This window comes from Nematolebias whitei, chromosome 5, assembly GCF_014905685.2.
Source record: "Nematolebias whitei isolate Nwh7 chromosome 5, NemWhi1, whole genome shotgun sequence".
NCBI lineage: Eukaryota > Metazoa > Chordata > Actinopteri > Cyprinodontiformes > Rivulidae > Nematolebias > Nematolebias whitei.
The window spans coordinates 3,344,315-3,358,957 of record NC_056502.1 but is presented as its reverse complement, the minus strand read 5'-3'; the positions used below and the strand labels follow the sequence as shown (position 1 = coordinate 3,358,957).

The 14,643-nt window shown below is 41.4% G+C and overlaps 1 protein-coding gene across 1 annotated transcript in view; it reads right to left on the bottom strand.

Moving 5' to 3' along the window:
• Positions 1 to 8,214: 8,214 nt before the first annotated feature.
• Positions 8,215 to 14,643, bottom strand: part of LOC119409615 (thrombospondin type-1 domain-containing protein 7A) — a 351,078-nt gene continuing 344,649 nt past the window's right edge. The window contains exons 21-23 of the mRNA XM_037676515.1: positions 13,165 to 13,378; positions 8,501 to 8,588; positions 8,215 to 8,359 (exon numbers count right to left, since the gene is read on the bottom strand). Of these exons, the coding sequence (XP_037532443.1) occupies positions 8,215 to 8,359; positions 8,501 to 8,588; positions 13,165 to 13,378 (447 nt within the window). The remainder of the gene's footprint in view (positions 8,360 to 8,500; positions 8,589 to 13,164; positions 13,379 to 14,643) is intronic.

Below are 14,643 nucleotides of genomic sequence, written 5' to 3'. Positions count from 1 at the left end.
AACGGAGACGTTTGCACATCTGTTTGTCAGTGTGGCGGGATGTTTTATAACGGGAGGGAGAGAGTCGGGGAGGACACGGAGTGGAAAAGGAGGAGGGGGAGCAGTCGGGGACGTTCACATTATTGATTTTGGAGAAGCAACTTTACTTTTAACATCGTTGAAGGCTGACATCTAGTGGCTTTGGTCTGCAAAGGCTTTCACTTGAGAGAGAACTCAACTCCACCTCATGTGTTGGTTCTCTGTGACTTTATCAAGAGGACGGTACTGCTGTGCTTCCATTAGGAGGAATGCAGCTCTAAAACCATGTAATCACCAGTTTCTTAAAGTTTTTATTTAACCAAAAATACAGAAATGTTCATCATCAGTGCACAAATCCCTGGACTTTTGCAACCCATTGCCTAAAATGGCCTGCAATCATGTAATTGTATTTTAGCAAATAACCTCATGAACCATGAGATTATTTTTAATAAAACTCTTAATCAATGCTGCACCTCTACAACCAATTAACTTTTGGAGTCAGCCATGTTCAAGATGGACGCCGCGACTGATTGAACTGAGCCTGCACAAAACGTCTTCTCCTCGCCGAACAGGTTGAAGTTAAAGTTTGAAGTGGTTGTAGCCGAGAATCAGCTTGAACTCTTGAAATGTGGCGGTGCAGGCGGTGGGTGATATGCATTCCTTCAAGGAATGCTACTTTCACTTTAGGACTGCACATCATTAGAAAAACTTCTTGATGGTGATATCTGTTTGGGCAAACCATTTCATTTATAAAATAATTTATCTTGGTCAAATCGTATAATTGATTGTTGCTGCACTTACTGTTGGAAGCAGGAGGTTTTAGTGATATCCTAGATCTTCCTCCTGTGTGTGTGGGGGGGGGACTCTAAAACCATTAGATCCATTAAAGTATTGATAACATCCCTTGTCCCTTTTCCAAAGAAATCTCTGTTTTTAATCTCTATACCACGAGGTAACTCGTGGTGGAACCTCAAGTCTTAAAACGCCCTCAAACACACTATAACCTACAGAAACGCACATTTTCTTAAAGTCAAAACGTAAAATTTGAAGTTTTATTTTATCACCTGTGGTCAGTCAGTTAAGAACAAACGTTCATTTAATACCAACGGTTTAAATTCCTTGTAGTGAGACGCCAGAGAAAGACGGGGTTCAGTTTTGGACGTGTCTACATTGCATCTTGAGTTGAACAGTTACAGAAGTGACGTCGCTCCATGTCCAAAGAGGTAAACGGTGCCGTAAAGTCGGGTTTAGTCCCGTCTCGGTATAGTCTGAAGACCTTTTGTGGTCAATGATTAGTGTCGGGTATTAAAACATACGTGTTAAGATTCGTAGTCATCTTTGTACTGCCTTGACTTAAACAGGCAAAGAAAGTTGATTAAAAACAAGAAAACATTTATTCTCTTAGTTTCTGTGCTGGATAAACTTTCCTGTTTTTTCCTGCTCGTGTTGACGTCTAAATCTTTAGCTTTTTAAACGATGAAACAAATTCATAGAAAAAGCTGTTGGAGTTGTCCAGAACATCTTAGTACTGATTTATTTATTTTTGAGCCAGTGACACATTTGCTGCTTTCAAACATCAAATGTGAACAGTTCCAGACAAACACTAATTAATTAATATATGGAATATAAATAAAGCAACGTTTTATGGTTTTATATAGAAAAATATGGATATTTAGCATTATTTATACACCTAAAAGACATTTGATAGGATTATAGTGCAGAATTATGACATTTAACACTTCAGGTTTATAGTATCGGTAGATCAGATTCTTATTTTGGATATTTTAATCATGTTTGATATGTCACAACTACTTAGACGTAATTTTTTACACAATATTGAACTGGTTTTTTGGGAGTTTGTGAGAAACTCCAGTGGACAATAATATCTCTGTTAGTTTAAAAGCTCCATTTGTTTTGTGCTGGTGGAGATTTTCTAATATTTATTTTCAAGTGTATCAGTTTATTTTTTAATAAAAATCACCTTTTCTCCAGTACAGCTGGTTTGATCAAGACCAGCAAATTGTTTTTCCCCTTTTTCTCCAGAGATTTTTATTTTCTGACAGCGACACCCGGTGGTTGTTGGAGGTCATGAACGAGACACTTGAAGGTTTTAATGCTTAAACAAAAATCATTGACTTGTTTTGTTGACAACCGTGTTCTCATTTATTTTCATTAATTCTTTCCATACACACAAACAACCTGTACAAAACGATCAAATCTTTTTTTTTTTTGTTGTTTCTCCTCGTTTTTGTCACAACATACAACAATATCATACACCCACTTTGCAATATTTCAAACTAACATTTTCTGTGCAATACAAAATAAATGTACACATACTTTCAAGTTTTTTTCTCCAAAAAATAAAAAAACATTATTTACAAATTTCACGAAGAAAGTAAACATTCTCCACACCAGTTGCTTTTTTCACACCGAACTCTGAAGAAGCATGTTAGTATTTACATATTGTATAATATATTTGTACAGTGTTTGTTTCCTTTTTCTAAATATATTTTTATCTCTAAAGTGAGACCAAAAACAATAGAGCTTCTATGATGCGGTTAGTACGTTGGATAAACCCACTGTTTTCCTACGAGAAACAGAAGCTTTAGTTTGTATTTGCCCGTTTGGTGTCAGTAAGGCAGAAATGACGTTTGCGTGACGTGAATGGCTTCAGTTTTTCTCTACACGTTGTATTTTACTTCATGTAAACAATAAGAAAATAAATGGAATAATAATAAATAAATAAAAAAAACACCCGCTGTTATCGGAGTTGCATCTGTGCTTAAGTGATAACACCAGACGAGATCTACACACCACAAAGATGCACTTTACTACAACCCAAAAAAACCAAAACCTCTGCTGTGAGAAATAAAACGTGCACATATGCACCTCACTCCTGCTTGTGTTGGTGGTTGCTCCGTTCGTGGAAGAGGCAGTGCTTTATGGCAATAGAAGGTAAAGTCACGTGTGCATATCATGCTGCACTAATATAGTGCAATGTAGTGCCTGAAAGAAAGCAAGGGCAAACAGGCAGGCAGTAGTTTCCAGGCTTCTCCTCCATCAGCATCGTTTGGATCAGTTTATCCACAAACACAAGCTTGAATGAGGCAGAGGAGAAAGCCTTCCTTTTGTTCAAGACCGGAAAAGAGATTTGAGTCAGAACCCAGATGAGGATTGAGGGAAAAGGAATCCAAACCTTTTGATGGAGATTTTCTCCCTCCTCCTCCTCCTGCTCTTCCCTGCGGTGACTTTTGGCAACGTACGAACCGTCAGAGCGTCCAAAGCCTCCAGCTACTCAGCGTTTTCAGGGACAAACGGAATAAGCAAGGGGAAGTGGGGGCGCTGCCATGTTCGGAAACAGCAGGAGAGCCGACGAGACTCTCCTCTGCACCCAGCTGTTCTTGGGTCTCAAATAAGTTGGTGATAAGGAACAGGAACAAAAGAGTATCTCACGGAGAGAGCTGGAGGTCGTGGAGGCTCTGACAAAATAAAAAAGAAATAAAAGTGGAGTTACCAGAGCTCAACTTAAACCATTTAACACAACAGTGTTTCTGCTAAGAGGATTATCTTCTGTGTGTCCATTCGTGCTGCAAACATCCATGTCCCTCACTGTGATGGCTTGATGAAGTGGGTCTCTGTGACACGTCAAGTGCTCGGCCAATTGTCTCTCCAAGGACTACATGTCCGTGTCCCCGTCGTAGGCGAGAGTCAGAGGTTTTAGTCGGTTGTTTTGCTGCCTCTGTCTCTGAGGTCTCTTTGGCTTTTTGCTGTGAAAAGATTGAAACAGAATTAAGTGCTGACCCAGTACCACACAGGTGATGCTGCAGGTGTAGAGCGAATGTGGGTGGAACATGAACTGCAGGTGAAATGAGCCACAGTGATGGAGAAAAACCAACTCCTTGGCTTTACAGATTTTATTACTACGGATTTTCTACCTAATTTTGACAAAATGCTGGTCCTTGCATCAGATTCAGAAGGAAAACCCAGACCTCCCTCTCCCAGTGACACCATCCAGAGCCTATGGGGCACCCCAAGGCATTCCCAGACCAGAGCGGATACATAATCCCCCCTGCGAGTTCTGGGTCTGGCCATTGTGGCGTGTGCAAGTCACGGAGCAAAAACAAGAGGACATCTCTGAGTTGTAGGTTAGAGTTAGACCAGTTGTATTTTAAATGTTTATATAAAACTGCTGAACCCCCCCGTGCCCATCTCCATTATCACTGAGGTGGGCTACACCTGGACAGGCCACAAGTCCACCACATGGAGGCAAACAAGACAATTCACGTCCCACAATTTTTAATTTCTAATTAACCCAACGTGTGTTTTTAGTCTGTAGGAGAAAGCAGAGATTTTGTGACGCATGTACAGTTTGAAACCTAATTCTGACCGACTAAGACTTCAAATGGTTAAACTACTCAAACAAGAAACTGTGGAAGAGCTACGTTTTGACAGGATTCAAAAGTTTAAAAGCAATAAAAGAATCAGGATCTAATTTGCATGCAAACATGACATCTTCTATTTTTCTGTCCTGGGGCAAGAGAGGCCTTTAGAGGAAAGGTAAAGCTATGATTTTTACTCTGAGCTGTCATTGGTGCAGCGTTCATATTTCCATGTAATAAAATGTATGATGTTCAAAAAATATCCTTTAATGAACTAACAGGCTGAAGTTAATACCATTTATGTTACGAATTTATTTTAATCAGACAGCAAGACAGTCCATTCAATAGCAGTTAAACTTTTCTCCTGCTGTCTGCAGTGCTGAGATGTTTGGAAATGTAAAACACAGAGATAAGGGCAAACAATGTGTAAACTAAAAACTTAAAAAGGAAACGCCTATTTAGAGTAAAATCAGACCGTTTTAGAAATGATCTAATTAAATTAATCTGAATAAGGCTGATCTGACATGAATACGTATACTTTCTTGATTTGCCACCAAAGGGCAGTGTTTTACCATCCTACTCTAACTCCACATTTACTTTTGATTGTTTGAAATCAGTTAATATTCAGATATCAGCTTCATGTCATCTGCCTGTTACTGGTCAGTCCTGTAACAAATCCACAAACCAGATGTTTAGAATCAACTTGTGGAAGATTTACAGCTACAAAAATACATTCTGTTGGGACATAAGACAATGTTTAAGTAAAGGATTACGTTAAAAGACAAAACAGAGACTTTACATCTTTTTATAAACACACAGTGTGTTCCTAAAGTACTCTGCTGACATGATGAAGAGGATCGCAAGGATTCTTAATCTTAAATATGCTTAATCTTATTGCAGAATATGGAATATGGTGCATGAACCTTCAGGCCATTCTTGCTAGTCAGATTAAAAAATGGCCTGAAGCTTTATACACAGTATTTTGTGAGAGGATTAAGAGTAATTGGCTTCAGCTTTTCATTTTGCAGCACCTTAATACGTTTTAGTTTCTTAAATCAATTCAGGCGTAGTATATTCACTATTTTTAGACGAAAACATTTAGTTTTGTAAAATAGATGTTTGCTATCAAAAGTGAATCCCTTTCATCAGATCAACGGAGAACATTCATACAGTTTTACCTTTACATTGTCTTTCTAAAAAGAATGTTTTCACACATCCCACTAAAAATCAACCTCAGACTCTCAGTCTTTCGGTAGTTGTACCTTTTAAGAAATATGCTGACATTAAAGTTACAACGAGAAGAAAGTTTTCTGTAAAAAAATCTGAACTGATGTAGATAATACTTTGACAGACTTCAGTTTGGAGAAGCACGTAAAATTTGACCAGAAGGACTAGTCCCTGAGGCGATTAGTCCAAACTGGATTGCTGCCGTCTTCAAATAACTCCATTTTGTCACAGTCTGTCATCCAAGACAGCCCCACAACATCCAGAGTCTTGAGGAAATCGGGGCGGATCTGGTCCGTCACCGCAGAGCTTTTTAACTATCTTGGCGACCTCAGCCACAGTTATTGACAGACCAACCTCAAAGTCTCCTGACTCGGCTTCCTCCATGGGAGATGTGCCGGTGGAATTGAAAAGATCTGAGAAGTATTCCTTCCACCTCCTGATGACGTCACTGGTTGAGGTCAAAGGCACTCCACCTTCACTGAACACTGTTAGTAAAGAGCTGCTTTCCCCTCCTCAACCCCCAGATGGTTTACCAGAATATCCTCTGAGCTGATCCAGTCTCTGTTCAAGGCCTCACCAAACTCCTCCCACATCTGAGCTTTTACCTCAGCAACAGCCAAGGCTGCAACCCACTTGGCCCTCTGGTACTCCTCAGCTGCCTCTGGAGTCCCATCATCCAACAAGGCCTGATAGGACTCTTTCTTCATCTTGACAGCCTCCCTAACCCAGGGTGTCCACCACTGAGTTTGAGGATGACCTCCATGAGAAGCACTGACAACCTTGCTGCCACAACTGAGGAACAAAACATGGCCCACTCAAACTCAATGTCCCCTGCCTTAGCTGAGATGTGGTTAAAGCTCTCCCAGGGGTGTGGGTAGAAGATCTTTCTGATGGGTTCTTCTGCCAGGTGTTCGTGGCAACTCTCACTACACGTATGGGTCTACCGGCTCTGTCCGGCATCTTCCCCTGACATCTGATCCAACTCACTACCAGGTGGTGATCAGTTGACAGCTCAGCTCCTCTCTTCACCAGAGTGCCCAAAACAAACGGCCACAAATCAGATGACATGACTACAAAGTTAATCATCAATCTACAACCTAGAGTGTCCTGGTGCCAAGTGCACTTATAGACACAATTATGTTAGTCATGGTTTTTTGTCCATCATGAAGATGACTAACAGAAGTCCATCAACAGAACACCACTCAGGTTCAAATCAGAGAGATCGTTCCTCCCATTCGCACCCTTCCAGGTCACACAGTCATTATCCACGTGGGCAGTGAAGTCCCCCAGCAGAATGAAGGAGTCCCAAGCTGGATCACCTTCCAGCAGCACCGTTAAGGACTCCAAGAAGGCCAGATACTCTGAACTGGCGTTTGCATAGGTGTAAACAACAATCGCCACAACCCGTCCCCCCATCCGAAGGCACAGAGAAGCCACCCTCTGATTTACCAGGGAAAACTCACAACACACAGGCACCAAGTCGGGGAGCTAAGAGTAGACCCACACCAGCTTGGCGCCTCACACCATGGGCAACTCCACATTGGAATAAGGTCCACTCCTGTCAAGTACATTGGTTCCAGAGCCCATGCTGTCCATCAAGGTAAGCTCAATTATATCTAGTCGGTTCCTCTCAACCTCACGCACAAGCTCAGGCTTCTTCCCCACCAGAGAGGTTATGTCCCAAGGGTGGGGCCCTGGTAGACCACGTCCAGGCAAGGGACACCAAGTTCCTTGTTTGTTTTTGTCCATACAAGTGTGTTGAATCATTCTTTGTTCATTCTCCAAATTTTCATAGCAATTGTGAATAAAGTGTTAAATGGAACTGTTTCAAGTAGTGTCAGCAGCTGGTAATGATGCCGTTTGGACACTTTTCACTGGAAGTGTTTCAGACATGCCCCACTGGCCTTGAGACCTCCCAGGACTCCCTGGAAGTCCTTCCCAGTGAGTTTGAGGTGGGAGCATCGGAGGTCTGGGGATCTAAGCTGTTTCACTCACGATCTATTCTCAGATAAGCAGCAGACGATGAATGGACACAAAAAGCACTAGTAGCTAGACGCAGCACTTCCCGTTGAATGTTCTGTTTCTGCTAGAGCAACCATGTAATGTAAAATTGACAGTGGTCTTATCGGTTTATAAAATAGCATTTCATACATCGCTATGAAATATTTGAGTTGTTTATAGATGACAGCATACTCGTCGTTAGCTCTTTAATCTGGTCAGAAATAATTTCTCCAAACTGAGGTCATTCAGAAAGCTGTCTACAACAGATATGGTTCTTAACCTTTCCACAGAACAAATATATTGATAGGAAAAATGGCATGTTTAAGCTATTCTATAATTTACTGAACACTACTGGCTATGAGACCACTTGGACCACTCAGCTGTGGAGCACTTAGGACTGGGTTCAGTAAAAATTGGGGAGAGGAACAGGATCTACATGGTCTAGAAGCTCTAAACACTATATTTCCTCACCTGCACCTTCACTCAGATAGTCAGGCAGAACATTGGGCACTTTTCCAGAGCTCTTGGGGGAATTCAGGGACTGGGGGAGAGGCGTGTTGGGGTGGGGGCTGAGCCCTCCACTTCATCATTAACTACTGCTGTTTTGAGTCAGCTCTTGACATTCAGGACAGATGTAAACCATCTCATGTGAGTTCTGGCCTGTCCACATCGCCGTCCCGTTGGTGTCAGGCTCTTGGGTCTTAAGAGAGTGATGCACCTTGGCACAGAGGCTGCTGCTCTCACACGAAGCAGAAAAAATGAAGACAGTGATGTGATGGGCATGCTTCAACTCAAAGTGGGCGGGGACAAAAAATAATGGATGTTTCATGAATGAGGAAGATGACAAACAGGGTAGATTAAACTCATCGACTCACCAAGCTAGGTATATCATAGACACTATGAAAATGAGGAGCACAAAGGCTCCGGCTGCTACACCATACACCCACATCTTCAGCTTCCCATCTGTGGAGGAGGAGGCTCGTCAGTTTCAACACGGCACCAACAAGTTATTAAAATAATTCTGTAAACTCAAACACAATCCTGCATGTGTTAGATCTCTCTTTGCTAATTTAACGTAATGATACAGCTCATTATTTGCACTAGTTTCCTCAGAGGAGAAAGATTTCTGCTGCCATTTATAGTGATGCTTGAAAGTATGTGAAGCCTTTAGAGTTTTCTATATTTCTTCATCAACATGACCTAAAACATCACAAGTCCTAAAGGTAGATCAAGAGAACCCAGTTAAACAAATGAGATAAAAAATATTGTACTTGGTCATTTATTTATTGAGTAAAATGATCCATTATTACATATTTGTGAGTGGTAAAAGTTTATGAACCTCCAGGATTAGCAGTTAATTTGAAGGTGAAATTAGAGTCTGGTGTTTTCAATCAATGGGATGATGATCAGGTGTGAGTGATCACCCTGTTTGATTTAAAGAACAGGGATCTATCAAAGTCTGCTCTTCACAACACGTTTGTGGAAGTGGATCATGGCAGGAACAAAGATTTCTGAGGAGCTCAGAAAAAGAGTTGTTGATGCTCATCAGGCTGGAAAAGGTTACAAAACATCTGTAAAGGTTTGGACTCCACCAATCCACAACCAGACAGATGGAGGAAATTTAAGACCATCGTTACCCTCCCCAGGAGTGGTGGACCACCAAAGATCACTCCAAGAGCAAATAGTGTGTGAGGTCACGAAGGAGCCCAGGGTAACTTCTCTCTCACATTGACTGATGTTCATGAGCTCACCATCAGGAGAACTCTGAACAACAATGGAGTGCAGGGTTGAAAGAGGAAAACCGCTGAAGAACATCGCTGCTCACGGCTTGCCATCATTGATGGAGCAATGAATTCTGGATTATATCAGAATTTTTAAGGAAAATGTCAGAACATCCATCCATGAACTGCGTCACACCAGATACTGAAAGCAAAGGTTCACCACCTTTTACCAATCACAAATATGTAATATTGGATTATTTTCCTCAATAAATAAATGAACAAGTATAATATTTTAGTCATTTATCTTATATCATTATCTACTTTTAGGACTTGTGTGAAAATCTGATGTTTTAGGTCATATTTATGAAGAAATATAGAAAATGATAAAGAGTTCACAAACTTTAAGCACCACTGTACAGCAGCAGCTTGTCTAAAGAATATAAATCAACGTTAGATTCAGTGTTTCTGTAAATGTTGGATAAAAGCCGACACTACAGAATCATTTTATCCAGTTTTCAGAGACGGATCCAAACGCTGTCTTAAAGGAATTGCAGATATTTACACTCAAACTCCAAACGCTATATCTCTTGTAAGTTGTGAATGTATCTGCATACATTCTCATGGGCTGCAACAGTGTTTTTATGATTTGAATAATTCTTGAGGAGAAAATGTAATATTTTACGAAGGTGGCTAACGGAACGGTCAGTGCTGGTTCACTGTGGAAACAGCCAGGAAAATAAAAGCTGTTTCTGGTTGTAAAAACTAAATTACCACTGGCTGATGTTTTATTACGAGGGTTTTAACTCTCCAAATTACAATAATAATCCACATCCTGTCTGAGCAACACTCAAATCTGTTGGAAACTGAGCAAATTGGATCGTTTATTTTATCTTCAAGTCCGTCAAAAAATGGTTAAACTAGCATTGCAAATGTAAAATCTATAACATAATTCATTTGACCATGGTGTAAATTTGTTTCTCTGCAGATACCTGGTACTGTATTTGTTACAATCTCACATTTTCTTTGTCTTGACTCTACATTTAACTAGAATGAAGCGTTCGATATAGTTTTGGAGTCTAATTAATGCAACTACCGTAATCACTGCAAATCACAAGCTTTGTTAAAAACATCCGTTTAGATTTGCCCACACTTGGTGTATTTGGAACAAACTCCATTTGTTCTGCACTCCTGCTTCCTAAATGTTTCTTTTGCACCATTTTTCATAAAACGGACACTTTTTAAACGTAGCAGCAGCTGAGAGCATCTTGTTAACCTATTATTATTATTGTTAACCTTATTAACTTATTGTTTGACACTCTGCCAGGGCTTAGTGCCAGTTATGATTTTTTGCCTCCTCGTACCCTGTTGGCACTTTTCTCTACTTTGTTGTCTGTCTAAACAGGTGTCACTTGTAAATGAGTCCCCGAGGCGCCATCTGGATTAATCTGTATAAAGGTTGAATGAATGAAAAAATCTTACAGAACTTGCGCAACGTTTTAGGTTTCTACATGCTCTGCTGCATGTGCAGTTAACTCATGTTGATTAAAATCTGATGACACAAAAAATAAAAAACTCCTGCTGTTGTCAAGAGAACTCTTTTTGGCTTCGTCCTAATGTTACTGTTTTGCTCTGTAGGTAAAATAAAAAAGAAGTAAATTTTTAAGGATAAATGTTCAAAAGACAAAAAACTTTGCATAGAGAGTAAAACTGATGTATACAGTTTACAGCAGGGCTATTCAGCTACACAGCTCAGGGGCCGGACATCCAGCAATTAAAGTCATTATGTAAATAAACCAAGTACTACAATGATTTGTTACCTTTAAAATGTCGTTATTTTATTGCATTGAATTATAAATGCAATAACCAGAACCCAAAAGCGTAATTCTAAGATATTACATTTCAAGATTTATTTCCTTGCAGTTAAAGTAGTGATATTTTAATATGAAACTTAAAAACAAATCCGACACACTATGCCTCCTATTTAACATAAATATTATTCTGCCGTCTCTGACGTGACAAATCTTTACGCTTTTCAAAAATAAAATAAAAATATTTGCTGTTTTTATGTTCCCTGAATGACCAACATGTTCCAGGTGGGTCCGTTCTTGCTCAAGATGAGAGTTCTGTGATGGAGTCTGCTCCTCAGATAAATAAAGTTAAATTATTATTTTATAGAGATGAATGTTTCTGTTCAGTCCCTGAGACGACTTCTGTTGTGACTTGGAGCGTTAGAAATAAACTGGACTGAATAGAATTAAGAACCAGTTCTGCCTCAATCGGTTCATAAATCACAGGTGGAGCGTCCACGTCCTGCTCAGGTGTGAGCTTTGATCAGAACCAGAAGAGGCGGAGCAGAACTCAGCCGGGCTGAAAGCGAGCGCGATGCATGTCGAACGTCTCCTTTATTGAATTAACTTAATCCATCTGATTTGTGGTTAACTATTTTTACACTAGCTACAAAGTAATAAATCTGTTTGTTGTTGTTTAATCCGGCTCGCGGGCGATCACACACTGATATGATCAGATCATCAGAACTCCCCGCAGAGCAAGAGAGGAAGAGGCGCCCCCACGAGAGCACACAGCCTCTCAACTCGTGCTTCTGTTAAATTAATTCTTATAATTAAACACAACGGATATTTGTAGCCCCAGATTAAAGCAAAGATGTGTCTGTTTACAGTTATTTTATTTCCCTCAAACTCAAAAGTTTTTCCCGTGACAGTCCCAGAGACTGTATGAGCTGCAAAGCATGCTGGGTAGCCTTGTGGACAATATATGTGCAATGTTTCTGACTTAACAACGTTTCTGGGTTTGGACATGGCTTGTTCTTGTTAATGTCCTGCTCAGGTCTGCTTTGACGTTTATGTTGAAGTCTCTGTTATCGGCTGTAAACCGACACCAGGAGTCGATCCTGCTGAAGTCGGTGTGAAACTGCCCGGCCTGGTCTGGTTTAGTCTAGCCTGGCCTGGTCTGGTTTAGTCTAGCCCGGCCTGGTCTGGTTTAGTCTAGCCGGCCTGGTCCGGCCTGGTTTAGTCTAGCCTGGCCTGGTCCGGCCTGGTTTAGTCTAGCCTGGCCTGGTCCGGCCTGGTTTAGTCTAGCCTGGTCTGGTCTAGCCTGGCCTGGTCTGGCCTGGTTTAGTCTAGCCTGGCCTGGTTTAGTCTAGCCTGGCCTGGTCTGGTTTAGTCTAGCCTGGCCTGGTCTAGCCTAGCCTGGTCTGGTTTAGTCCAGCCCATCCTGGTCTGGTCTGGCCTGGTCTGGTTTAGTCTAGCCTGGCCTGGTCTGGCCTGGTCTGGTTTAGTCTAGCCTGGCCTGGTCTGGTCTGGTTTAGTCTAGCCTGGCCTGGTCTGGCCTGTCCGAAGAAGAGGGGGCTTATCTTAAAGTGTGGAAAAAGGAACAGGATTGCCTCTGACAAACATTTTCCATTTCAAACATTTTAAAGGCCTCTCTCGTGGGTTTGTTCCGATTGTCCCCCCCCCCCCCAATTATTAATAAACTCATCAACGGGCCTGACGTGAGTCACCCGCTGGCCGCCAGTTGAATAGCCCTGGTTTACAGAGTATACAGTAATAAGTTTTTAATAAAATCTTCATATTTTCGTTCTTGTTTTCCTCCAATCTAAGTGCTGTTTGCAGTCGATCAAAAAAACAAACTAATCAACGTCTGTGTTTTTTGACCTCGCTGCACCAACATAAAGCACAACTTTTAAAGTCCATCTAGCCTCTAACTAGTCAGCAGAAACTGGACGAGATCAAAGGTTTAAATATGAACGAACAGAAAGATCTGGTGATATTTCAGAATAAACGAGTGCGTGGTGGTCTGACCTGGTCCGTAGGGCTGCAGGTACCAGGTCCGCCCGGTGCGTCCGGGCTGGACGGTGGTGGGGAGCGTGGGGTTAACGGCACGGCTGGTCTTCACGTCGCCCTTCTTGTCCCCCGCCGTGGGGATCTCCAGGATTGGGATGGGGGCGCACTGGGTCAGCTGCCCATCAGAAGACAGAACTTCTGTGAAGCCCTCGTCGCACATGCAGACACCGGCCTGCAGAGGGCAGCGCAGGATCACAGTAGATCAAACAGGGAGAGAACGAGAACTGAAGGTGTGTTCAAGTCAACTCAGTTTATTTGTAAAGCTCCAAATCACAACAGAGTCATCTCAGAAACATTCATATACAAAAATTACAAGTTCATCTAAGGAGAGTTTCAGGAAGATCTCGTTCTTCTTATTTTTATACATGAATGTTTCTGTTCAGCGCCCTGAGATGACTTCTGTTGTGGTTTGGAGCTTTAGAAATAAATTGTTTGAGAAAAACAACAAAATCCTCTAATTTAAAAAGTAAAAAACCAAACAACAAAATTTCAGAAAATTTTTTAGTTTATAAATGTAACACGTGTGCAAGTGCAACATGTAAAAGGTCGTTTATTTTCCTGTTTCAGGCCTGGACACAGAGTCTTCAAAATAAATTTCAACTGAGAGAAAGTTACAAAACTAATTACAACAACAGAAGCACAATGTTCAGAAGAACGACTCCATGCTCAGAAACCTTTCCATCCTGCATGAGGGTCAAACTCTGGCTCGAACTGCATCTTCCTGGTTCTTATCTTTAAGTTGTACCAAGAAATCCACACGTTTAGACTCAGCTGCACGTTCATTTAAACGTGTCACCAATGTGAACAGTTACTGTCTAAACGTGATGTTTGGAGATCGACAAGTGTTTTATCAATATCGGCCGCAGGTGTCACCAACTCCAACTAAAACTTCAGAAAGAAACATTTTGACCAAAGGTCCACCCCTTCAACCCTGAAAACTGATATTCAGATCTTTATGGACTTTATGTTCATGATGACACTTAATCACAAACGGCTGTTCTTTTTAATTTATTCTCACTCACTGATACACGAGGAGGAAAATAAATAAAAAAGCCATCTGTCTAGTAAATAACCAATAAAACCACAGCAGCACAGTAAACGTGACCATAAACTTTGTGTAAACACTTGTGCAGAGGTGAGCATGGTGCCTGCAGGACTGGAGCTTCAGACCACGTCAGTCTGTTTACCTGCTGAACTGAGTGCACGTTCTCCGCGCTCGTACGATGATTGCAGTCCTGATTGTCTAATTATTTTCATTCTGCTTCTTCTGATTGGAGGCGTCTGTCGCTCTGCCTGCAGCCAACGCCGAGAAACCTGGAGGTGCTGCAGCAACTACTGCAAACTCAGGTTCCTCGTTTGACGCAGCACAGTTGAGTGAGCATCCATCCATCCATCCATCCATCCATCCATCCATCCATCCATCCATCCATCCATCCA